General features: G+C 44.3%; 2 protein-coding genes across 10 annotated transcripts; one reads left to right on the top strand and one right to left on the bottom strand.

Annotated features, from left to right (window-relative positions):
- Window positions 1–38: 38 nt before the first annotated feature.
- LOC139806855 (cyclin-dependent kinase 11B) lies at window positions 39–12933 on the top strand. 7 transcript variants are annotated; one of them, XM_071767040.1, is made up of 20 exons: window positions 39–142; window positions 611–749; window positions 908–1023; window positions 1491–1615; window positions 1919–2057; window positions 2532–2662; window positions 3616–3738; window positions 4891–4989; window positions 5079–5207; window positions 5930–5995; window positions 6510–6685; window positions 7362–7452; window positions 8146–8267; window positions 8470–8575; window positions 8704–8825; window positions 9095–9202; window positions 9621–9737; window positions 10012–10160; window positions 11479–11668; window positions 12481–12933. In XM_071767040.1, exons 2-20 carry the CDS (start codon window positions 639–641, stop codon window positions 12571–12573), a joined length of 2313 nt encoding a protein of 770 aa, XP_071623141.1. In that variant the 5' UTR covers window positions 39–142; window positions 611–638; the 3' UTR covers window positions 12574–12933. The 7 variants fall into 7 exon arrangements, with proteins under 7 accessions (XP_071623141.1, XP_071623146.1, XP_071623144.1 ...); XM_071767045.1 differs by having other exon boundaries at window positions 6516–6685; XM_071767043.1 differs by having other exon boundaries at window positions 4894–4989.
- Window positions 12934–13256: 323 nt separating this feature from the next.
- Window positions 13257–21728, bottom strand: MMP23B (matrix metallopeptidase 23B). 3 transcript variants are annotated; one of them, XM_071767064.1, is made up of 8 exons: window positions 21026–21728; window positions 19466–19586; window positions 18998–19137; window positions 17701–17868; window positions 17411–17575; window positions 17132–17242; window positions 16636–16762; window positions 13257–15986 (listed from the first exon to the last, which is right to left on the bottom strand). In XM_071767064.1, exons 1-8 carry the CDS (start codon window positions 21096–21098, stop codon window positions 15812–15814), a joined length of 1080 nt encoding a protein of 359 aa, XP_071623165.1. In that variant the 5' UTR covers window positions 21099–21728; the 3' UTR covers window positions 13257–15811. The 3 variants fall into 3 exon arrangements, with proteins under 3 accessions (XP_071623165.1, XP_071623164.1, XP_071623163.1); XM_071767063.1 differs by having other exon boundaries at window positions 17701–17844; window positions 19466–19590; XM_071767062.1 differs by having other exon boundaries at window positions 19466–19590.
- Between the last annotated feature and the right edge of the window lie 4159 nt (window positions 21729–25887).

Here is a 25887-nt window from a genome sequence, read left to right on the forward strand (position 1 = left end):
TTTTTTTTTTTTTTTTTTTTTTTTTTTTTTTTTTTTTGACCCCGATGGGGTTTTGTCCCCGCCCCTCCTGACGTCATCAGCGGCGGCCGGAAGTGTCGCCTGTGCCTCGCGCTGCTCCCCTCAGTCTCCGGTAGCGGCGGCGGTGAGTGGGCCCGGCCCGAACCGGGCCCGAACCCGGCCCGTCCGTTCCGCCCGTTGGCTGCGGAGGAACCGCGGGGCTTGGGGTGTGGGTGAACGGGGAGGGGAGGGCCCGGGGGAAGGCGGCGTCTGAGGGGAGAGCGGGTGCGGAACTGCGGGCTGGGGGTGCCGGGCAGCGAGGCTGAGGGGGGTCTGGAGGCCGCGGTGGTGCCCAGGGAGCAGCGGGTGTCGGTACCGCTCCGGTACCGGTGTGTCTCGAGGTCTTCCTCAGCGGTGACACTGTTCACAGGCGGTATATGCTCGGTGTGGTTCTGGGTGCAAATCGGGCCTTTCTGTGTCAGCACGAGTCGGGTCCAGCCGGAGTTTCCGTGCGGGTGGTGGATTTGTGGTTGTGTGCCCAGGAATGTCAGGGTAACAGACACAGCTCTGCTGGACCCGGCGGAGGTTTCATTAACATCATGTTCTTTTTCAGAAGTTGGTTGTTGTTTTTTTTTAAACAAATGGGTGATGAAAAGGATTCTTGGAAAGTGAAAACTTTAGATGAAATTCTTCAAGAAAAAAAACGAAGGAAGGAGCAAGAAGAGAAGGCAGAGATAAAACGTATGAAAAATGTAAGTTGGCCCTGCTTCATGAGTCAGTCTGCTTCACTGGGGTGACCAGCAGAGGATGAGCTAGGAATGGAGACTTGAGTGCTATCTATTTATTTTATTTTTTTTCCACTTTGTGACATCAAACTACATTGGGTTTTGTTTTTGCCTTGCTGCCCCAGTCAGATGACAGGGATTCCAAACGGGACTCTCTGGAGGAGGGGGAGCTGAGGGACCATCGCATGGAAATAACCATCAGGAACTCCCCATACAGGAGGGAAGACTCCATGGAAGACAGGTAAGGAGAAGCAAGGCATAGTGTTACCTCCTTAGAGTTACTCCCAGGAACCTGATAAGAGAGTTTACAAGTATTTGAAGGGCAAAATTTCCACTTCCCTAGCATGCAGGTGTCTGGCCTCCTGTTCACAGCCCATGCCAGGGGTGTTCACTGAGGTGCTGATTAAGGCTCAACAAATTATTGTCATCCAGCTGGGGCACTGCTTGGTAATAAAGCAGCTTGTTTGAGGTGCAGAGTTCTCTTTGGTGCTTCCTTCATCCCCAGTCTGCTTGTGCACTAACAGCACCCAGCTGCTGGTGGCTTCTCTGTGGCATCCTGTCAGTGCCTCAGGGCAGGGCTGCTGCTGTAATGAGCTTAATTATGAATTAATAAAACCAGAGGAAATGCTTTCATTCCCAGCTGGAGAAAAGAGGAAATAACAGACACTCTGTTTGCTCCTGAGCTTATTGATTTGTCTTCTGTTTTAGAGGAGAAGAAGATGATTCTTTGGCTATAAAACCACCTCAGCAAATGTCCCGGAAGGAGAAAACCCATCACAGGAAAGATGAGAAGAGGAAAGAGAAACGCAGGCACCGCAGCCATTCAGCTGAAGGTTGGTACTGCACCTCTGGGAGCTCCCCAGGGGCAGTGTGGAGAGCAAGTAACAGGAGATACAAACTAAAAAACGTCCTTGCTAGAGCCATTCTTGCTGTAGTCCTGTCACTCACTTTCTGTTCTTAGCACAAGCACTTCTGCAAGACATTAAAATCTTTCAGTTTTCCATCAGCCTTTCAGATCAGGAGTTTTTTCATTAAGAATATAACAGAGAACATGAAAAGTAGTGAGTTTCACCCTTTCCAGCTTTGCTTTCTTTATCTCAAACAGTAACACTGCAAACCTGATTTCTGTTATTTAGGGAAACATGCCAGAGTGAAAGAGAAGGAACGGGAACACGAGCGCAGGAAGAGGCACAGGGAGGAGCAGGACAAAGCCCGGAGAGAGTGGGAGAGGCAGAAACGGAGAGAAATGGCAAGGGAGCATTCCAGGAGGGAGAGGTACATCCATCCCTGGGACAAACCAGCAGAGAGGTGGACACCCTCCTCCTCTCAGTCTGTCTCTAACCTCTCGTTGCTCTGAAATGATAAAAGAAAATTCAGAGCAGAAGCTTTTCAAGGTCTGCTGCCAGCACCACATTCCTGGGAATGTGATGTGTAATGAAAAGGTGTTCTCTGATTGCCTTTGTAAGTGACTTCTTGGCAACAGATATCTGTAGGTGAAATTATTGCTAGTTTTACTATAATGGAAGAAAAATGTCAAGCCAGTTTTCTATAGTATCATGGGATCTGTTCACTGAACTTGTTTCCTTTCTGTTCAAACCCTGACAAGGACACAGAAGCTCCTGTGCTGGGGGCACGGCGTCCTTGTCTGGGAGGCAGCTCCAAGTTATGTCTGTTTCTGACTGATGTGCAGACAGTTTTCCTTCCTGAGCTGCCCCTGTCAGGAGCTAACAAAAAATAATGATTTTCTAGAGACCGTCTGGAGCAGCTGGAGCGGGAACGAGAGAGGAAAATCCGAGAGCAGCAGAAGGAACAAAGGGAGCAAAAAGAGCGGGAAAGGCGCGCGGAGGAGCGGCGTAAGGAGCGGGAAGCCAGGAGAGATGGTAACTGTCCCTGTGGAAATCCTGCTCTGGGCTCTCTCTCTGGTCACATTTCTATGAAATGGAGGTATAGAAAGAATTTCTTACTTAGATCAGGGCCAGAAATTTTAAGAAGTTTAACCAAGGGGGTCTTGAGTGTGGTGGTGGTGGGAAGGAAAGAAATCTATGAAATTATAAGAGGGGAAGTAAAACAATGCCTTAAATATCACAACATCCTGATGAGTCAGCACGTGTCTTTGCCTCTCTCCATCAGTCTGTTCCCCTACAGAAACCAGGTGTATGTAACTGCTGTTGTCTCTGTGGGTGTTGTCTCTGTAGCTGTCACCATCCCAGTCACCTCTGAACTCTTTGGCTGAGTCTAACTCAGTTTTATAGAGTTGGAAGTCTCAAACTGTTTTGAGGACTTGGGGAAATAAATTGCAGTTGAGGTAATTTTTGGTTAAAAGGTCTCTCTTTGTCCCAGCTTTAAGGGGCAAAAATCAGAAGTTGTTAAAGAGTAGCAGAAGCAGCCAGATTTATGGCTCTTTTTAGTTTGGTTCATCCCAAAAAGCTCCTTTTTGCATTTGGTATTTACACCGATATTGCTCAATCTATTTAGCTTTTCATTTTTGTTATTTTTATTCTTCTAAATGTTCTCTCAGCTCCTTCTAACCCTTAGCTGTCTTTATTCTTGTATATATTTTCCTGCTCTGTCCATTTCTTGGGGTGTTTACTGTGTGGTGTGTTGGGCATTTTGCTCCTGTTTCCTCAGCATGGCAGCTCCTCTCTCCCAGCAGTACAAACTGGTGTTTATTGAGGCAAACCCTGGTCCTTTAATCCTCTCAGATGTAGATAGGTTCCCCACTACCCTTCAGTTGGGAAGAAGAAATGAAAAGCCTGCAGAGCAGGTGGTTGTGGCAGGCAGGATTCTGCTCGTCAGGGAGATGTAACACTTTCTTTGGTTTTGTTTTCACTAGTTTCTGCACACCATAGAACAGTGAGGGAAGAATATGGAGACAAAGTAAAAATGAGACCCTGGAGTCGCAGCCCATTACGACAGCAGAGAGAGAAACTTGAGCAAGGAGAGAGCAGGAAACCAGGTAGCATTTCCCACCTTACACTCTCTTTGCCTTGGGGCCAGGAGGAGCTGTTCTGGGGTAGCATTTAATTCTTAGCAGTAAAAGTATATCCTTGGTACTTGGCCATGACAGCTGTGGTGGCCTAGCTCTGGGATACCCATGAATATATCCACTTGTGCTGTTTGCTGAAGCAGTGCTGGGTTTGCAGTAATTGTGTAAGTCACAAATTGAACAAATCCTTCCTTTTTAGTAGAAGGAGCAGTCATTTGAAAAGACTCCAAGTGAGTTACTTCATTCCATGATGACAGAAGTAGCTGACTGAGTTTTTAAAGTTTTGTAGTTTAATTCTCTTGTGGTTGAAAAAGGGATTGTTAACACCAACTCCATCTGGATTTGTTGTGAGGAAATAAGCTACTGTAACATCTGCCTCACAGGGGTCAGCATAGCATGAGCACCACTGATGTTGCAGTCTCATAGGAGAAAATACTTAAGGCAGAATTCTGTCTAGATGGTGAAATTTGTTTTCTGAGGCAGAAAATGGTCCTTCCCATGCTCAGAAAGTAGAATTGTGCATGGAGAACCTGCACAATTAACATAAAAGTGTCTTTGGTTAAAGAAGAAAAGTGTTGTGTCTGCCTTGTTAGTGTGTGCAGCTGTAAAAATAAGTGTGACTGATTCAAGTAAGCTGATGGCAGAGTGGAAACAGCTGAAACTCCAGGTGGGGGAGGCAGGAGATCCTTGGAAGCTCCTGTCTAATTCTTTAGATTATTTGCACCTGCTGTTTCCTGGTGGTGCAGCAGAACAGTGTGCACTGGTAGTGAGTGCTGTGTGTGCACACATTAGTGAGCCTGTGTTGTGATCCTTGTGACCATGTTACTTTTTTTTTTTAATTGTTTTTGTTTTTACATCTTGGAGGAGCTTAGGCATTTATCATGTTTTTAAAAAAAGGTCACTATTCCACGGATTTTGCTTTTGATCCTGTGCCACTGCAATTTAGAAAAACTGTTTGTCTTTTGAGCAGAGTGTGATATTTAATTTTTTTTTAGTGCTGTGTACTTCCAGTAAGAATGTTCAGTACCAACTGAACAGTCAGAGGAAGGAAAGCAGTTCTCTGGGTATTCAGCCTTATAAGTTGAAGTGTTTTTACCCTGTTTTTAACTTTTGTGGTCTCAGCAGTAAAAGAAGAGAAGCCAGAAGAGAGAGATCCCCTTTCAGACTTGCAAGATGTCAGTGACAGTGAGAGAAAAACCAGCTCAGCTGAGTCTTCATCAGGTGATTACATGCACTGTAATAGATGTAATTTCTGGCAACAGTTGTTAGTGTGTGCCTGCTTAATTATATATTTGATTATTCCTGAACAGAATCTGGATCAGGCTCAGAAGAAGAGGAGGAAGAGTCAAGCAGTGAAGGTTCTGAGGAAGAGGGAGAAGAAGAGGAAGAGGAGGAGGAGACAGGAAGCAATTCTGAGGAAGTGTCTGAGCAGTCAGCTGGTAAGTAACAGAAAGCAGGTCCTAGAATGGTCTGTTATGATATATTTTTTTTTTTTGTATTCTGTGTGGTTTTTTTGTGGACACTTTCATTTTCTCTTAATCTGAGATAGACTGAGACCTCACAGCTCAAGATAAAGATAAAGAAAAAAACCAAGTAGAAGTCTCAGTCTGTCCTTTTATATAGAAATAATACCAATTCCTTGTCTAAGAATTAGAAAACAGAAAGCCATTTTTTTCTTCTTAAATGGTCTAAGGCAATCAGTTTAAGTAATTTGTTAGTTTGAATTATTTTCAGTTGCAAATTTCAGATTTTTTTTCATGCCAGTACAAATACATGAAGATAATAAAAAATAATTCTGTAAAAAAAATCTGCCTAGAGCTGTTCATGTCAATAATTAGTGAGGAAAAGGCACAAAACTGTGCTCCAATGGCTGGGAATTTTTTCTTTTAAATCAATTACAGTTAATAAGCAAATATCCATAAATTTCCTGACTTAATTTATTCCCCCCCATCCCTGAATTCCCAGATAGTTGGTAAGAATTGCATTCCATGTTGGAAGCTGGTGGGTGCTGTTCTGAGCTGAGGGAAGGACAGGACAGGACAGGGCAGGTAGTGGTGAAGGAGGCCTGGCCAGTTAGAAAAGCATTTCAGTAGCCATCAGAAAGAAATTACAGAGCTGGTGAGGTGGTTGTGTTGAACATGATTTGATTTGTGTTTTGCAGAAGAGGTGAGCGAGGAAGAAATGAGTGAGGAAGAGGAGCAGGAGAATGGAAACCACATCCCAGTTGGTATAATGCAAATACTGAATATCTAAAGCAGTGTTTGGATCTTTCCACCCATCTGAATCTATTTCAACAAATATGTGAAACGATTTTCAATTTCGTACTTGTTGCAGTTTTGGCACTGTTTTAAAGCATTGAATATTTCACTTTTTGGGGCTGTTTTCATGTCAGATTCGGAAATTCCTTGAAATCTGTTCCATGGTCTGTATTCAAAGGAAATGAAATCTGGCCTAATGAGCTAATGCTCCTCCTTTTTCATTTTGGGTCTCTTGTCCTCTCATCCAGAATTTGCAATTAGAAGAGGATCCACTGGGTCAGTTTTCTCTCTCAGATTCTGTTAGTGTGAAGATACCTATTTCTGACATGCTGTGTTTAGCACTGCAGGTTGTATGTACCTGACTGTAAAGCATTTCTTGAAAGCATCATCTCTGCAAAGAGGAGAAATTTGGCTGCTGTCTAAAGCTGAAATGATTTGACCCAGGGAGCTCCCCCTTTCCCCCACTGATTCTGACTTTTAAAGTTCCAGAGTCGAGGTTTGACCGGGATTCAGCAGGAAGTGAAGTGGAAGAGGAGGAGGTGGGGGAGGGCACCCCTCACTCCAATGCCATGACAGAAGGGGATTACATTCCTGACTCCCCAGTCTCCTCCCCCATTGAGCTGAAACAGGAGCTCCCCAAGTATCTTCCTGCTCTTCAGGTAAGGATCACTTCAGGGGTGCTTGGGGCTTGTCACAGGCTGGGGCTTTGTTAATACCAGAAACACAGATTTGTGTGTGAGGGGATGGGCAGAACAAAGCATCACAAAGTACACATTGATATGTGAAATATTGCTGTGCCTTTGTGACAAGGGAAAAATGTGCAGAGAGCAAAAATGATGATACAGATAAAAATATAATAATATGTTTGACACTGATACCTTGCTGTTTCTATCTGACAGTAGATACTGGTGAGAAGAGTTTTGTTAACATGAATAGGAACTGACAGGGGGTTACTCTTGGAGCCAACAGCAAAATGTAGAAATACAAAGAGAAAGCATATTTTTATTAATTGAACAATGTGAAAGGGATCACATTTTGAGTTGCCACCTTTGCTTTTGGGGCAGAAATTTCAGTTTATTCTGTCCCAAAGTGAATGAGATAATGAAGTAATTTACTTAATATACTAAAACACACTCTGTCCAGGATTCCTTTAGAGATCAAAATAAAAACAAGCCCCAGAGATACCTTTCTTACACCACACAGCCATATTATTGAATTTTAACTATTCCTGTCAAATTGCTGAAGTTTTCTTTGTATCTTCTTAGAAATAAACCCACGCACAACCCTTCCCAGGTGCTGGAGGAGTAAATATTGTCCCTGTGTCTGGTTTTTCAGGGATGTCGCAGTGTGGAGGAGTTCCAGTGTTTGAACAGGATTGAAGAAGGAACATATGGTGTTGTGTACAGAGCAAAAGACAAGAAGACTGGTTAGTATCAGTGCTCCTCAGCTGTTCTCTGTGTGGTATGCAGGGTTGCAGTTTTATGTCAATTATGGTTCTGCATTTTTCATTGATGAGCAAATCATGTCTAAAAATTGGTGTTTTTATCAAGAATAACTTACGCTGTTTAGTAGGATGTGGACTTTGACACGAGGGCTTCACTGGCAGCTCTTTGAGGTCAGAAGTGATCTCTCTGTTGAGCAGGATGGTGCAGAACAATTAACAGTTCAGTGGCTGGCTCAAGAGGCAGGTTTTTGGGCTTGAGATCTGTAGTTACCAGGTTGGAAGTTCCCAAGATTTGATGTAAAAATGTTCCACCAGGCGTCACTGTGAGCACAGCTGCTGAGCAGAGAATCCCCTACAGCAGCAGCTGTTGTGCAGTGAGTGTATAATGCAGGATTTGCAGGGTTTTCCTGGAAAAAGTTAATGCACAGCGAGATAGGATTTGTTCTTTTGGCTCTCACCTGGGATTCTTTAGTGTCTTTTATTTCTTTAAACTTGGCAGTCTTGTGGTGGTTGGGTGTTTTTTTGGTTTTGGTTTTGCTAATGTGAGACTGACTCAGCTTCTTGGTTCAAAATAATGTCTTGAGTAATGGTTTTATTTCAAATAACACAGTGACATAACTAATTATTGGTTACAAGGTGGGAAATATACAGTTAATATTTCTGTTTCCTTTGCAGATGAAATTGTGGCTCTGAAGCGGCTGAAAATGGAAAAGGAAAAGGAAGGGTTTCCCATTACTTCACTGAGAGAAATAAATACTATTCTGAAAGCACAACATCTCAATATTGTCACTGTCAGAGTAAGGACACAGTCTTCTGTTTTGTTCTTCAAATATTGTGTCCTGGATTTTAAAATACCTCATTAAAATGTTAGCATAGAGCTTGTTCTGTAACAGTTGTGTGCTACCCAGACAAATAGGCAGTGCTTGTCTCTACATAGTCTGATGTTCTGCAAAAGTGAGCTGTTTTATTTAATCTTGATCATTTGTTTTTGTCTTTTAGGAAATTGTTGTAGGTAGTAATATGGATAAAATCTATATTGTCATGAACTATGTAGAACATGATCTCAAGAGCCTGATGGAAACCATGAAGCAGCCGTTTCTCCCAGGTACTGCTTTTTTTTTTTACCCAAACTGGAAAACTGGTCAAGACAGACCTCAGTAGCTTTCTGTGGTGTGTTTTGCCTTGGAAGATAGAGGTTTTTTTCTCTTAAATTTTTTCTTTTTATCATTTCAGGTGAAGTGAAAACCTTGATGATCCAGTTACTGCGAGGAGTCAAGCACCTTCATGACAACTGGATACTTCACAGAGACCTGAAAACTTCCAACCTGCTTCTCAGCCACTCAGGCATCTTAAAAGTAAGAACTGCATGAAATATCCCCCACTTCCCAAAAAGCTGCAGAATTATGCTGCACTGCATTACAGCTGTGTCAAGAGCTGGGCAGAGTGTTTTACATTAAACATTAAAGTACATTACTCTTACATTAAAGTAAGCTGCAAAGAGTGAGAGGTTGTGAGGCTTAATAAAGGATGTAAAACTGGAGCAGTGCTTGGACAGTTTCTGGTGGAGATGGAGCTTCTCTTGGCAAAGTGTTGGGAGTGTTGTGACCAATTGTTCTTCACACAGGTTGGAGACTTTGGATTAGCCAGAGAGTATGGATCCCCCCTGAAGCCATACACCCCTGTGGTTGTCACCCTCTGGTACAGAGCTCCAGAGCTGTTGCTGGGAGCTAAGGTGAGTTCCTCCTTCCTCTGGGACTCTTTGGGCTAATTTTATTTTAGAATATGTGAATAACATCCTTTATATTGATCTAGAGGTGGAGACTACAAATCTTCAGTGTTACTGAAGTAAGGGCTGAGGGTGGAAGTTGGGGTGCTTTGCTAGTTGGGGTGCTGTCTGAAAAAGGTGACTGAAAAAGGCAGCAGTGCAGAGACTTTCATGTTTCATCCTGCAGTATTTGTCTGTCTGGGTGTTACAATTCACACTCAGCTTAAATAAATAAAGAGTTGAGACTCATGCCTTGGGGTCTGGGATGATTGTGTGTGTTCTGTTCAGACTGAATCTTCAAAAAAACCAAACCAACCCCCAGACTAAAGCAACAATAAACCCCCAAACAATTGAGTGAAAGGTGTGTTCTGTTCCTTCTCTCCAGGAATATTCAACAGCAATAGACATGTGGTCAGTGGGCTGCATCTTTGGGGAGCTCCTAACACAGAAACCCCTATTCCCGGGCAAGTCAGAAATTGACCAGATTAACAAAGTTTTTAAGGTAATGCTTTTAACAACTTTGGATTCTAACTGACTGGTTTTAGAGGGAGATACATCACAGTAACAAGAAATTAAAAGTGCTTGATGGTCATTGTCAGAGATTCAGCCTTAACAAAGGGCTTGTTACTCTGATTCTTGTTTTGCAATGCCTGCAAAGACCATGATTTGTGTGTTGTTTCCTCTAGATATTCCCCAACTCCTCTTGCTACAGAATGAATAAGCAGGAGGGTTGCCCTCTAACAGTGAGTTTATTAAGGGGATATTTTAATTTACAGGATCTGGGTACTCCAAGTGAGAAGATCTGGCCTGGTTACAACGAGCTGCCAGCAGTGAAGAAGATGACATTCACAGAGTATCCCTACAACAACCTCCGCAAGAGATTTGGAGCACTCCTGTCTGACCAGGGCTTTGACCTGATGAACAAGTAAGTGCTGCAGCTGCTCAGGTGTCCTTGGTCAGCAGAGTGGAAAGGGGCCTGTGGTGAAGCACAGTTCCAGCAGTGTTCCAGCACCTTGAACCTCCTCAAGCTGTGCTGATGCCTCTGGAGGCTGAGATGCTCCTCACACAGCTTCATTCCAGCCTCCTGTGCTCTTAGCACCTGCTGTTAATCCTCAGCCCAGGATTGTTCTTGCACACTGACAGCCCAGAGGACCAGAACAATGCTGTCTGGTGGTTTTACCTCACTGATGTCAGGGGTAATGATGTGGGGAGTCAGCTGTCCTGCAGCCTGCTGATGGAGCTTGGGAAAACAAATTACAATTGCATATCAAAAGAATCAGGAAAGTAGCAATCTTGGGGGGTATTTTCCTACATTTTCAAACTTAATGAGCTCTGTCACATCTGATATTTTGGCAATCCTTTTAATTAACTGCACTGCTGCATTCTGGTTGCATTCCAATTCATTTTTCTTTCAAAGGGTGGCAGTGGCTTGAGAGAGATGCTTGTTCCTCTCCCTCCCCAAGTATTCCCTTTAAATTTCATGACCTAAAGTCGTGGAAATGATTGAGTTTCAGATATTCCATAGAACTTGTCTCCATTTAAAAAAACGTAATTTTTTTAAAAAGGAGAGGATTTTCATTCTTTCCAATTTTAAAGAATCATGCTGCTAAATGGATGTTTAATGAGCTCTGAATAGTTTATTGGAAGTTAATGATTCAGAAGGAGGCACAACTTGTCATGACAAAGCTGGATCTCACATCAGTGTGGTCTGCTTAATTGCTTTGGTTATGACAGGGCTCTGATGTCCTCATTATTTTGGGTAAGAATGACAACAGTGTCAGATTCATGTGGGTCTGGAACTTGCACAAACACTGAAGTCAGTGGAACTCATGACATCTACAAACCTTGGACATACAAGTGTTTACATACTCAGGGCCAAACACTGGTAGGATGATCAGTGCAGTAAAATACGCTTCTGTATTGTTTAAAATAATCAGCCACAAGCTGTACAGTTCACAGGATATTACAGTGTTTTTGTGGTGTGCTGATACAATCTCAGCTGTCTCTTCCAGTAAACGGATCCCTACAAAAGCCACTTTTGATCCCTGGTTCCAGTGGAAGTTCCATTAATTACAGGTTTGTGTAGGAAGTGTGCTCTACACCCAGCCAGCCACGTTACACACATTAACAGAACAATCAGAACATTCCAAATGCCATTTCTGAGGAATTTATAACTTTTAGGCCCAGTTTTTTTCTTTGTCTCTCTTCTTCCCCACCTCATTTTCTTCCCAAATCCTTTTCAGCTTTTTGACCTACTACCCAGCCAGGAGAATCACTGCTGAAGATGGTTTGAAGCACGAGTATTTCCGTGAGACTCCCCTTCCTATTGACCCCTCCATGTTTCCCACCTGGCCAGCAAAAAGTGAACAGCAAAGGGTAAAACGTGGCACCAGCCCCCGGCCCCCCGAGGGAGGCCTGGGGTACAGTCAGCTGGTGAGTACAGAGTCCCCACAGCTTCTTCTCAAAGGGCAGGGCCAGTTCCTGTTCTACTCACAGAATCCTCATTTCTGCACAGAAATCTGGTTTTATCACACTTTTGTGTACATTGTGTCACACCTTGCAGAAGCTGCAGGTGGATTTTTTTTTTTTTTAAGAAAAACCTAAAGCCTGGTAAGTTACAGGTACCTTGTGGATAAAACACTCTCCTTTTCCCAATATTTGGAGAATTAGAATGAAGGTCAGCTTTACTTTTTTTGATCTGTGGAGACCGTGCTGCTTGTTGTCAAAGAACACTGAACAAGCTGCCCTTGCACATGGTGCAGTCCCAGGTGCCTAAACCATATCAATTTATTGTATTTCTGTGCCTCAGCACAGCACCAAAGGGCTCTGTGCAGTTACTGTGCCCAATTTAACACTTAAAGAAGCCTAAAAGTGTGTCTAGCCTTGATTTTTGAGGGTAGAAAAATTGGAAGGGAGGGTATGGGAAGTGTGTTTCATGAGAAAAAGTGTAATTTCTACTAAGCTATACAGCATGCTAACACATTTATTTTTTTCTTTCATATGTAGTCAAAAGTGATTGTACAAACCAGGAGTACACTGGAGAAGCCTTTAGAAATGATAAACTATGAAACAGCAGTGTTTAAAGATCATAAATAACAGTGCACTGACCTTAGCTATGATGCCACTAAACCAAACACTGGTTTCTCATTGCCTAAAGATACTTTGCATTATTTTGCTGTTGTTTAGACTTTTGTGTTGGAGGTAAATCCAGCTGCAGAGATAAAAGAATTGTTTGTTTTTCACAGGGGGATGATGATCTGAAAGACACAGGTTTCCACCTGACCACCACAAACCAGGGGGCATCTGCTGCAGGACCTGGCTTCAGCCTCAAGTTCTAAACTCACCATGAAAGGAGAAAATTAAAAGAACTGGTCATGGGAGTGGATTTTTTGAGTGCCCCCGTTATGTTCTTCACTTCAGGGAGACTTTATGGTTTTCACAGGGAAAAAGGCAAATGTCATCCCAGATCTGAAGGCTCTGGGTGGGGAGTGAAACTGCAGCATTCCGGGGCAGGACTGGAATTACCCTGAAAAGCCAAGGAGCATTGCAGAATTTGACACAGGAAAACTTGAAGTACAATCCTGGAACAGTTTCTGGTTTATTTTTTAGTGTTGTTTTTTTTGTTGTTGGCTTCATTTTGTTTGGGTTTTTTTTCCCTTGTAAATTTGTAGAATTAAAATACATTTTTAATTGTTTAACAGTGTGAAGGATTTCATTTCTTCACATGCAGCATGCTTGGATGTTGATGGCTGTAAGTCTTCTAGAATAGAATTTATTCCCCCTGTTTGCCCTCAAGTTTCTGCTGACACTATTACAGCATATGGGCAAACAATTTTTATTTTAAGTAAATTGTATGTGTCTGAATATAAGTCAGGGAAAAAAAAGTCCTGAAATTCTTTTGAGGTTTCTTTCCCTTTGCTGCTTTGGAGAGAGAGCTGAGCTGGGTTGGGCTTGATGCTCTCAGTATTTTTGGGTGCAGTTTGTCTTCTATACATGTATTTGCAATGGTGCAAAAGAAGTATTGTTTTATATCTTTAAAAGATTTAATATGGAGACTTGAAACTTTATTTTCTATAGAAAGTTCTTTTAAATATGTGCATTTTCTATTAAAAAAAAAAAAAAGCTTAGCTTTACTGCTTGTATAATCCATATTCCAGTCCTTTCTCTTAGGATGCAAGACCAGAGGAGTCAATGTTGGAATGTTACAGCCTTCTGATCTCTCATTCCTAATGCTATCAGTCCTTGGGAACAGAAAGATTTGGAAAATACTGGGGTATTCGTGCAGTCAGAACCAGGCACCAGTCCAGTAAAAGGTTTAATTTAAATTATAAACATTCCACCTATTTCAGTGCATTTTAAGAGCTTTTTCTGGAAAAGGCCTTGGAACTGGAATGTATGAACAGTGTGGTTAAATGTGAAGACAATAGGGTGGGGGTTGGTTTGATTGTTTCATTTTTTCTGTAAAGCATTGCAAAATTATTTTCTCTTTCAGCCTGATTGATTGCCTGGCACTGGAAGAGAACCAGCTCTAACCCTGTCCTGCTCCCTGCAGCATGTGTGCACTTAGAGCTGAGATGAAAAACCTCTTGTAAAGCAGGTTTGGTTTTATTGCTGCACCCCAGAAGAGCTCAGGAAAGGAGCTGTTGTGCCATGGCCTGTGCTCAGCTCTGGAGGATTAGGACTGGGCTGAGCATCCTGCACTGTGAATTATTTCCTGCCTGGCTTCCTTGGTGGTGTTGCTGTGGGCAGCACTGGAAGAGCCACGTTCCTGACAAAAAGGATTATTCAGCTCAGCTGGGATAAAGAAAAATTAACACTGGATTGCAATGGAAATCTAATATGGTTATGAGAGGTATGTGTAACTCCAGAAGTTGTTTTTGTAGAAGGGAAATACCAGCTCTCCTGGAGTAATGCAGCATTGCTGGTTACTGCAGCTCAGCTCCTCTTTGTCCCAGTTATCTAATTTTCATAGAATGTTAATTAATTTCCATAGAGTGCTTACCTGTTATGATCCTGAGCTCAGTTGTCCATGCAAAGACAAGTGTTTAGGTATTGTACTTTCAGCTAACTGGTAACACTAAATCCTAAAGCTTATTTAATCATACAAAATAAACCAGTGAGAAGTGAAAGGGCAGAGCAGAACTGAGCTGGGAGCTCTGCTTGCCCAGCAGAGAGCTCTTGGAACTGGAGCAGCAGCCACTGCTCCCAGCACAGGTGGACAGAGCTGCAGCTCTGACACTGCTGTGCCAAGGAAGGAGAGGAAAAAAATGTTCAGGTCTGTTTCAGCAGGACAGTATTGTAGCATCCAAGTAGTTAAAAATCAGGTCTGTTTAAACAGCTGATGCCAGGGTGCAAAATTTGCAGAAACAGCTCATTTAAAACAAAATGGATGTTCCTATGCATAAGTATGTGGTGGGATCAGAGGATTGCTGTAGTTCAGGTACTTACTTTGCTGTTGGCTTATTTTTTGTATAAATTCAAAGTGTAATGTCAGAGGAAGTGAGTTTTGTTGCTTACCTGAGGATCAGGGAGCTGTTTTCCATCCTCACATCAGCAGGTGGGAGCTGTGGCATGTCATGTGCCTGTGCAGGGGCAGGGCAAGAGCTTGGTTTGGTTTTTTCCTTGACCTCTTTACAGAAAACTGAGTATTTTGTTTCCTGATGATCCTGTTGGGTGAGCAGTGAGCCTTGAAATCACAGAGAGAGAGCAGCTCTGTCACTGCAGTGCTGTGCTGTGCCATCTGTCCCTGGCACACAGGGCAAACACCAGCACAGGGGCTGCTGCCTTTGGCTGTTGGTTTCTTTTTCCATCAGCCTTCAGGTCACCATCCTAAAGCTATTTTCCTCTTGGATAGAGCACATTTACCTCATGACTGGGGTGACAGGGAGGAAAATGTTGGAAATTACAATGATGGAAATGACCTCATCCCTGCCAAAGGAGTCAAGGCAGACATCTACAGGAGAAGTTATGAGGAGCTGCTGATGGAGGTAAAGAGGCTCTTGGGAACAAAACCACAGGAAAGCAGCTGGGGGGGAAAAAGCTGCTCTGTGGGTACTTGAGCAGGGGGAGATGTGGAATGGAATAATTAGAACAGGTTTGTTGTGACCTTACAGATGAGGTCTTGATACTTCCAGTGCTGTGCACCACAACCTTAAATAGTGAGAGTAGAACCCAGAGTCAAGCTGGGCACTTCCTCACACCATCCCTCTGCCTCCACTGCCAGAGCTCAGCCAGCAAGCTGTTCATCCTTTTGCTGGATGAAGTTAGGTTCTTGTTCAGCAGTCTGGGGTGATCCACACCATTCAGATGCAAAATCTGTCATTTCTTTTCTTAAAAAAACCCAACATTTTTAATTCTCTGTACAACACATACATGATGAATTCTTTATCATTAAAACTAATTTGGAAGTTTTGCTTTCCAGTAACCAAGTCTGAGAGTCTCTTTAGCCCAAGGTATGGAAGCAGCTGATGCAGCAGTTCAGTTGCACTACTGGAGGTTAAAGATAAAATGCCAAAGAATCGTTTTGAACCTGAAACAGAACCAGCAGGGATCAGAGTGTTGATGCCAGGGCCCTCATTAGTGCTTCAGTCTGATTCTCCAGGAATAAGTAGTCAAGATTCTCTCTTTTTTCTTCACTATACAAGTGTAAGTTCCTTCATTAATTGCATTTGCAATGATGCTCATGTGATCTTCATTTAAGGATAAGTAACCAGGATATGAGTATTCCAGAAGCTCCTTATCTTTATACCAGCTGTCATAAAAAAAACCAAAAAAAATAGAAATTAAACTCCATCTGTCCAGTCCAGTGCAGGATGTGCAGAAGATTTGCTGAGTAAGTGCACAGCATAGATGGGACTTTGCACAAGGTTCAGTTTTAGTCCCTATTTCAGGTAGCCAGTGGCAGTGCTAACTGGGAATTGTCCTGAGTAATTCAGGCACATGAATCTTACTGGAACTTGGGAATTTGGGTCCTCAGTCTAAACCAATTCATGGACTTCTCTCTGTTTTAGATCTACCCAGAAACAACACATACATTAGTAAGAGCTAACAAACACCAGCTGAAAGGGTACATGCAAGACTCTTTTTTTGCAGAACATGGGCCAGAGAATTGGATTTCATAATAATAATAATTATCTTTGTGCTATACACATGAATTGGATTACTTTTCAACTCAGCTTGCTGGTAGCTCTGCTCTCAGACCAACTCCTCTGCCAGGCTATGAACAGTTTTTTACCTCCAGCCATCCCTCCCTTCTGCTCTGGGTGCCACCTCAGACAGTGTCCTGCTCCAGAAGATAAACTGCATCCTTATTTACCTTGTTTTGTCATTATTCCTCATCCTTTTGCGTATATAAGCTGCAAAGTCTCTGAAAGGACTGGAATAAATGATAGAGCACTTACTAGACTTTGCCTTTTTTATGAATTATCTTCTGCCCACAGCGGAAGGTGACGTTCCTGCCTTCAGAAACTGTCTTGGTCTTTGTCCTTGGTGGGGGCAGAGTAGGGGGCACAGTTGGAAATGGGAATTCTGTCCACCAGAGAGAAAATGGCAAAGCTTAGCATCTGATTACCAAACTTCAGTCATTCCACACCACCTTCAGAGAACTGTATTACCAGCTCAGGAACCTGACAAGTGCTGATTTAAAAACAGTTCCTACGGAGCACTCCCTGGATAGAGATGTGAGGAAAGGAAAGTTTTGTGGCAGAGACAAATAGAAAAATCAATTTCCCCGTTTTCTAAACATGGAATGAAGATTTCAAATATGTGTGGAATATATTAAGATTTCAAATCTATGTGTACCTGAGATCCTGCCTATCCCTGCAGCCATCACTGCTTAACTTTTACCCCCTCTTTCTGCCACCCCTCCCAAAAAATCCCAGAAGACAAGTCAGCTACCATAGCAGAAGTCACAGGTGGAGGGACAGTGCTTCTGCATCAGCTTCCTGCGCTTCTCACAGAAACCCTTCTGTGCCCAGGAGGGGCACATCAACAATCTGTCTTTACAGCCTGAAACAGAAGGAGACACAGGGCAGCAGAGAGCCTGGGGTGGAGAGTTCCTCCTGAGAAACCTCCTGAGACCTCGTTCCTGGTTCAGTGTCAATGGCAGAGCGGGGACTGACACCAGAGGCAGATGTTCTCCCTAGAGAGGGGCCTGCAGCCCCCCTCCTCCCTTACCATAGAGCCTGTGGATCCCCCAGACCTCATCCTGGGAGATGGTTTTCTTCCCAGTCAGGGTGGCATTGATGTGCATGAGGGCACTGGGGTTCAGGGAGTGCATCAGTCCCAGGGCGTGTCCGATCTCGTGAGCAGCCACGTGCACCAGGTCTGTGAGCCACACACCTGGAAGAGACACAGAGAAACAGCTGGCATTGCCACAGGTACATTCACTAATCCTGGTGTAACACAAGGACTAAAAATCTAAATCCTACAGGCAGCATTCATGTGTTCCCTGAAGCCCATCTTACCTTTTTTCCAGCTGAACCGGGTGTTGCCCAAGATCCAGTACTCATGGTCATCAAAATGGATTTCCCCATTGGGTGGGAAGAAGGCGTGGGCAAGCTCCCCTGTTGTGCCATCAAAGCAGTGGTGGATGAGAGACTCCAGGCAGTCTGTGTGATTGATGGAGTAGAAGCCTGTGGTAAAAAAAAACGAACAAAAAAAAGCAGAAAAGCAGCAGATTTTGTCTATCAGAGCCCATCCAGGACACAAACATCTGTAAACTTGTGGCTTACTGAAAAAAAAATAAAATGCGTGGTATGCCACATGGTTTGCAACCCACAGAGCCACAAAAAGAGAAACAAATGCCAAGGGGCTGTCAGGAAGGATGGATGTGTGATACAGACTGTGCTCAGCCCCAGGGTGACCCTGGATTTAAGAGCTGGTTCCAGTGGACACGAGTCTCCTCAGCAAGAAACACTGAACCCTTTTGCAACAGCACGTGGGAAGATTTATTTTTTTTTGAGTGAAGTTGGACAGTGAGGTGATAACCCCCAGATGCAATTGCTCTCTTTCAAACACAAACAGCCCTGGAGTCAGAGCTGCTCCCTCTCTTTTTGCTATCACCAGAAGAGCATCCCAGTGTCCCCTGACCCACTGGGACTGGGACACCCCCAGCTGCCACGTGGCAGGGCAGGCACCTCCTGTGAAGCACCAGAGCAAAGAGCACGTTGTGAAAGCTGCTGCTGTCTGAGAGCTCAGGAAATGGATCCTGACACACATCCCAGGAAGGATTTACACTGAGGTTGGGGAGGGAGCAGGAAACACCTCAGCACTAACACCTCTGCAGGCCTGAGAGACTCAGGAGGTTGCTGCAGCCCAGGGATGGGGAGAAGGGAGAGAGGATGGAGAAAAGCAGGTGCCTCAACAGCACCAGCACAAGAGAGACTGAAACCATCACCTGCTGCTTGGGTCTGCGTGACCTTGGATATGTCATGTCACCTTGTATTTCCTCAGCTATGGAACGTGGATAATCCTGTCCCAGTGGCAGATTGGAGACTTAAATTCTTGTCAAATACCTAAAGCTCCTGGACTGCAAGATTCACAGAGAAGTCTTAATTATGAATTTCATGCCTCCTTACAGCAAGTAAAAGCAGCTTCTCCACCTGCCTACAGGCAAACGATGCCCCAGCCCTTATCCAAGGGGCCCTGCTGAGTCCACACAGCACATGAGGACCATCTCCTGGCTCCTGAATCTCTACAAATCCCTGGTGGAGGTCAGAGGCACAGCAGAGTCCCCTCAGCCCATTGCTCCCATGGTGTTACCTATTTTCAAGTCACTCTCCAGGTGGCGTGGCACTTCTCTGAAGCTGAAGGGTGACACTTCACTCCACATTCTGAAGGCAGCTGCCAGGCCCCTGCGGGTGTCCCTGGCACTGATGAGGTTTCTTGGGAAGGAGAGGATTCTGCAGGAAGACACAACAGCCTCAGGAAAAGGATCTGCCCTTCTCAGACTTCAGCTGAGGGCTCTCAAGGCTGCACCAGACCAGTCCTTCTATTAACCCCCAATAGGTTCAAAACAGGAGTAGCTTGAACTGGATTTAATATTTAATATCCAGAATATTTAATAAACATTAAAAATATTTAATAAATATATCAGTCCCCACAGGGACTGAGACAGTACTGAATTCTTTATGATCACATGCTCTGGACTGCAGTTTTTGCCCCTTCTCAAGCACAACATTTTAGAGAAGGTTCTCTCAGAAAACTGTTTTTTTATCCTAACATCCTTACTTGTATGTCAAGTTGAAGTGGTCCCATTTCAAGTGCCCTGGGGTGATGGTGTATCGTTTCCTCCGGGCTGGAGGCTGTGGTGGGAAAGCTGGATGGTGCAAAGCAGAGGCACTGGCTCCATCTTCCTTAAAAAGACAAAACAAGAGGTTGAAAGAGATGGGTGAGACTGCAGGACTGAACAGAAAGGAAAAAAGTACCAGGTCTGGGGCTGGAGAGCACAACTGTCCAGGAGACAGGAGCAGAGCATCAGCCCATCAGAGCTGAGCAACACCCAGAGAGAAGAAAGGGGCTGCTCTGGGAGGAGGCACAGCTCAGAGCAGACATGGACCAGAGGATCAGGGCTGGGGGATCCCTTCAGCTGCTGCACAATTCCAGACCAGGGAAATGCAGCTCTCAGAGTGCAGATGGAGCAGAAACGAGGGCTCAGCAGGCTGCTGGCCACAGCCAGTGCCACAGCTCTTCCTGGAAAGTTTTCTTTTGCTTTTCACTTTGCTATTGCTCTTCAGCCTCATCAGAGGAGAAATGAAATTCTGGACAAATGAGGAAAACAGGCAAGGCTTTGTGCAGAGAGCTCTTTCTAAAGCTGCACTGTGGAGCTGAAATACCCTACAAACCCTACAAGTGCATTTAAAGCCATCACACAGTAAAAGACATCAAATTTTGTGACAGGCCTGACTCAAACTGTAAAAGCCTTTTAGTCCTGAATAGTGGAAGTAAAAGAATGGGGCCCAACACAGTTCTCTGGAAGTCTGCAGGGCTGACACTGATTCCACTGTGGGTTATGGTCTCCAAGGCTGAGAAAGCTCCTCAAGCAGAGGAGCTTTGGCTCTCTCAGGAACTGCCACAGACACAACAGATAAAAGGCAGATATTGGTCCTGCTGGACATTACTGACCCTGAGAAGTCAGACCTCCATTCAGCTCAAAGGAAATGAAGGTAATTAATTCCCCTCTCTCACTCTTAGTCATCCCTTTCATAAAGAGTAACATAACTCTGAGACTTAGTATCAAATAAGAAAAAAAAAAAAAAAAATGGGTTTTTTAATAAAATAACAAGCTAAACTTGAGCTAAAAGCCAAACTTAAAATCAGCTCCTGTTAGTTCCAGTCTGCTCCTGCATGTCTTGCTAATGGACAGAAAGAGAATTAATATCAGCTAAATATTTTCTGTAGGTCCAGCATTAATTCCCACTTTAGATCTCATACCCCATGAGCCCTGCCCTCTGGAGTTCCTAGGAAATCAGAACACATGGATGCCACATCACCCTAGGCTAAGAAAGCAGAGATACTCAGGAGCTCTGAGGACAGACAACCCAAATCTTTTCTGCATTCAGTGCTTGGTTGTCAGCAAGCAGCAGACACATCTCTAATAATCTGATTCTACTTAGATGCCAAAAAGACAAAGACTGAGACACCACAAACAGATCTTGTTGCCTTACAAGTTATTTACACATTGTTTAGATTGCCTCCTGAATTTATCCATCTTCTATAAATACCCATGCACATGTATTTGATGTTCCCAATCCCTTTTCATGCATTTAAATAAGAGATCTTTGCCCCTACCTGACTTGTCTGAACTGCAGCTCCAGCTGGGTCTCCTGCAATGGTCAGCAAAGCCCCCACAGGGAACAGGCATAAAAACCCCACAACCCTTCTCCAGCCACTGCTCCTCTTCTTGTCAGCTGTGGGGAAGCTCTTCCTTCTGTCTGCAGAGAGCTGCTCCATTTGATCCATGTTGTTCTTTAGTTTGTTTCAGAGGGAGAGGGGCAGGCACTAAGATATCCTCCCCACAGAATGCATTGGCAATCCTTGTGCTCACAGTTGCACTTGGAGCTGTCGCAAAGAGCTTTGCAGTTACCAAAGTGCTGCAGAGTCACCAAGTTTCAAAAAGCCCTAAAAAAAAAAAAAAAAAAAAAAAAAAAAAAAAGCAAAATTAAAAAAGAGGGAAAAAAAAAAAGAAAAAGTAGACTTTACATTAAGCCTCTTTCCAATGTGTCAAAGGTTCTCTCAGCCTCTGCCAAGCAGCATCATGTTACTGCAGCTGAAAGTTGGGCTGGCAGAGGAAAAGCAGCAAAGTGAAACAAGCTGGGATGGACATGAACTCTTTTCTTTAACTGACTGGAGAATCAACAGGGGACAAATCTGCAGTTGTCAGCTTTATGTAATGAAAAAAAATAGGGGGAGGGGGCAGAAGAAGGGAATCCAGAAGCCAGCATCACGCCCTTGGAATGTTTCATGAGGGATGCTGAAGGCTGAGGAGCTGTCGTTTGTCAGGGGCTGTCTGCAGAGTGAGGAATGAGATGCTGGGAGAGCAGGCAGGCAGTTTACAAACTCAGATTAAAGTCAACATCAACTCCCACAAAACTCTGCAAATGACCTGCAGATTTCTTTGGGGCAAGGGGTTAGCATGCTGAGAAACACCAGTATTGTCAGAATCACACTCCCATTTGGTTTTTTTCCCCTAATTCATAATCAAACTTGGCTTTTTATAAGTTTCATACATCTATTTTCAGCCTAGAGCTGCCTGGGGGCTTTTAAACGACTCAGAGCAAATATGACCAATGTCTCTGTACAGTTTTGTGGGAATTTTCTCTCAATTTTCACCAACCTTCCCCCTAGAGAAAAAACACATTTTCTGCAGTTGTTGAGATACCTGAAGGACAAAATAAGGAGTAACCTTGAGGGAAGTTAGAGAGAATCACAAAGGAAAGGTGGAACTCTGAGGAAGAAAAAGAGCAAAAAACCAAGAAGGTACAGGGCTGGAACTCCTGTGGACTAAAGCTGTCAAGAGCAGCTGTTTGAGATGTTGGATCATCTCAGCTCTCAGCCACAACTTTCTAGGGATAGTTACACCTCTTCCCAGTAGCACAGTTGGCAGAATGAAACAGGGCTGTGCCTGAGCACTCTGAGAAAGTGCTTTGCAGAGGTGTGGTTTCACCTGCAGACCACAGCAGGCTGTGAGAAACTGGTAACTCACTCCTAAATTTAACGGTGTCCCAAGTCCCCTGAACAAGTTTCTCTCAGTCTGTCGATGAGAACATCTGCAGCAAAGCCTGAGAAGGGAGCCTTGAAGTTAAAAACCTGCCTTGGAATGGGGCTCAAGAACTTCAGCCAAGATCTCTGTGAAGCTCAAAAGAAAAATACTGCAAAGAGAGTGCTGGATGAGTTTCAGTCACGGAACTGAGGAGCAGCACCGAGTGCATTCGCCTTTCATATGGCTGCAGAGAGTCAGCAGGCTCTGAGAAAGATTTTCTGCATTTCTGAGTGACCTGCCCCAGTTTTGATTCTGCTCTGGCAGGGGGGGTTGGACTCAATGATCTTCAGAGGTCCCTTCCAAGCCCTGAGATTCTGTGCTTCTGCACTCCTCTATGTGCCCCCTCCTCTTGCAGGAGTATCTGAGCACTGACCTCATGGTTTCCAAAGAGCTGGCAATGAGAGTCAGATGAGGAAATCTCTTCTGCTCAGGCATTCAGAACTTACAGATGCAACTTGTGGAGCTAAGGGAGACCCATGAACTCCAGGCTGTGCACAGGAAAAATGCCTCTGATCAAGTCACCACACAGCTGGATTCATGGGTACAGGGGCTCTGGCCAGAATCCTCAGTGCTGCTGCAAGGAAAAAGCATCATTTCAGGTTTACACAGAGTTTAACACTGGGGGTGAGATTTCAAGTGCAGCTCTCTCCTGTAGACATTAGAGGGATTATTGGGACCACCCTGCACCATCTATTGACAGTTCATGGCTGTTCCCAACCTGTGGTTAGGAATATCATGGCTTTCCCAAGAGATTCGTGCTTAAAGGACTCTCAGATGCAGCCACCAGTGCCCTCAAACTTACAGCACTTATCAGAAATTAAGCCTCTTTCAGATGCTTCAGACAAGTCCTCAAGCTCCCTTCTGGGAGCCAGTGTTGCTCTGTGCCAAGGCAAGAAGTTAATCAGAGCTCTGAAGCCTTTTCCCATAGCTGAAACCATTCTCCACACTCTCAGGAGCCCCTGAAAGGATGGCTTTGACACCAGCACAGAGCACTGCTCCTGGGACTCTAGAGCTCTGCTGGGTTTGAGAGGTCTCAGGTTCTCAAGTGCGGATATTTGGTTTGGACTCCAGGCAAGAACTGTCATCCTGGCTATATTTGAACAGAAAAAAAATTCCTGGCTTTGGTTTCTGCACAGTGTCTAAAGCAGCAGAGCACATTACAGTCTGAGGGAACCCATCTGGTGTCGTGGGGAGCAGAAGAGGGAGGCAGGGAACACAACTGGCTTTGCTTTTTGTCTTCGTGCTGCCAGCAGCAGTGACCAGGACCTGGGTATCATTTGCAGGGAGCTGGGGTTTGCAAAGCAAACAGGCAGGGATGCATTCCCTGAGATCCCTCTGCATGCAGCAGATGTCATATGGAAAAGCAGGCACTGAACAGCTGTCAGAAGGGAATGAATGTTGCATAAACCAACAAAAAACAACCAGAGACCAGAGAACATCAAGGCTTGGATCATTTGCACAACACAGCACACTGCCCTGGGTAAATGGCCTCAGTCTTCCTTTGCTCTTTTCAGTCTTAATTGCTGAAATGTTTAAAGTGGAGCTGCCATATAATGCACAACATATGGATATACTCCCAAGGGCACGTTTTAGCTCAAAAATAAATACTTTCCCACTTCCATGGCTTATTCTTAGCATTTCTCTCCTCCCCTTTTATTCAGCATTGCTAGTATTAAATGTTGCTTTCAGCATGATTTCCAAATGCTTCCCTCTGCTACATTTGCCACGTTTCAGAGGAACATCAGCCCTGGTGCAGCAGCCAGGATGCACACTGAGGACCCCAAGATGATGCAAGAAGGATCTATTACAACACAGCTATGCTGGTGATAAGAGGCACTGCACAGAGAACAACCATCAGCCCCAAATCTGCAGCTGCCAGCTCTCCAAAACTGACCTCACCTCTGGGGAAACTTCTTTATTCATGGCTGAAGTGGGTGTTATTCAGCACTGAACAAACTGCCCTCCTTAGTCACCTGGGGATTCCACATGAAGGTGGGGAGGCAGGGAAAGAAGGACCTCACATCTGATTGTGTCTGATGGCTCAAGGAATAAGCATTTCATCTCCAGGGCTCCTGTCCAAATCAGGCTGCAGGCAGGGGAGGGGGAGAGCAGGCAGCTGACTGTGATTTACCACATATTGGCTCCTTGGTGGCCCATGTGAAAAGAATTAGCAAATCCTCATATGGCACTTATTTTAAAAAGCACTTACACATTCATCCCTTCCTCTCACAACTTGGGGAAAAAACCAAAACACAACCCAACATTCTTGCACGGTTCCTTTGGGAACAGCAGCGAAAACTTGGGACTTTTTTTAGTGGGTCATGGACTAAAAAGGATTTTATCTGCTGTAGCAGGGAGCAACATTCCCCAGAGAAGGGAAGATGAAGAATATTCATTCGTCCTCAACCATTCTCCCACTTTCTATCATGCAGCCCCTCGTGATCAGCATCTGCTGATGTTCCTAGAAAAATCCATGGTCTGCTGAATAGCAAATGAGCTGAAAACAAGGGCTTGCTCCAGCTGGCAAAGAAAATGGAATATTTTGCTTAACTGTCAGTTTGGAGCTGCAGCTCACACAAGTGCCTGCACTGGACTGACCTTGTGTTACCCAAGAGGCATGGTCCTGACCCTAGTCAGAAGCTCAGCAGTCCAGTCATGGCCACGTAACAAGGAGAATTAAATGAGGGGGAAATTTACACCAGAAAGACTCAGCAAGATCTTTTCCTTTCCAAACCACTACTGTTCAATGCTATGCTCCAGTTGATAACAGAAGCCCCAGTGAAAACAAGCAGCTCCCCAACTCATTTGGGGAAGAACTGTCTCATTTGTGGGAGACCAATTGGTAATAAATAACAAGCAGAAAATCACTCACTGATGAACTAATAACAATTATTTGTCTTTCCTCTCTACAGGAGCATTTGCCTGCTGCTGATGTCCCCTTCAGCCCCTACAACCAGCAAGAATACTGACTGGTAGCAAAACCAGCAAGGGGAAAAACATCTTCCCCCCCTCATCCTGTTTCACCCAACATGGCACTCATCAGCTCTCTGATCCTGGCCCTCCAAGGAGGAGAAGTCTTCCCCAGAAAGGTAAGACAGCAGAACCTGTCTCACTTGTCCAAAGCCTCAGCCTCCCATGGGGCTGAGCCTGTCTCAGGGGATAAAGTTGGCCAAAATCATACCTGGTACACAAGAGCATTTCTGTGATCTTCTGTTTCTTGGGCTCCACTGACCATGGTGCTGCTTCTCTGTTGTGGTGCAGCAATTCCCTTCTTCTTACTAGGGAAATTAAATCACCTTTTTGCTAATGAACAAAGATAGTGGAGGAACACAGTATTTTTTTGTTTGTTTAAAATATTGCTATCAATAGGTAACAAGCTTGGGTATCATTA

Source organism: Heliangelus exortis, chromosome 23, assembly GCF_036169615.1.
Source record: "Heliangelus exortis chromosome 23, bHelExo1.hap1, whole genome shotgun sequence".
NCBI lineage: Eukaryota > Metazoa > Chordata > Aves > Apodiformes > Trochilidae > Heliangelus > Heliangelus exortis.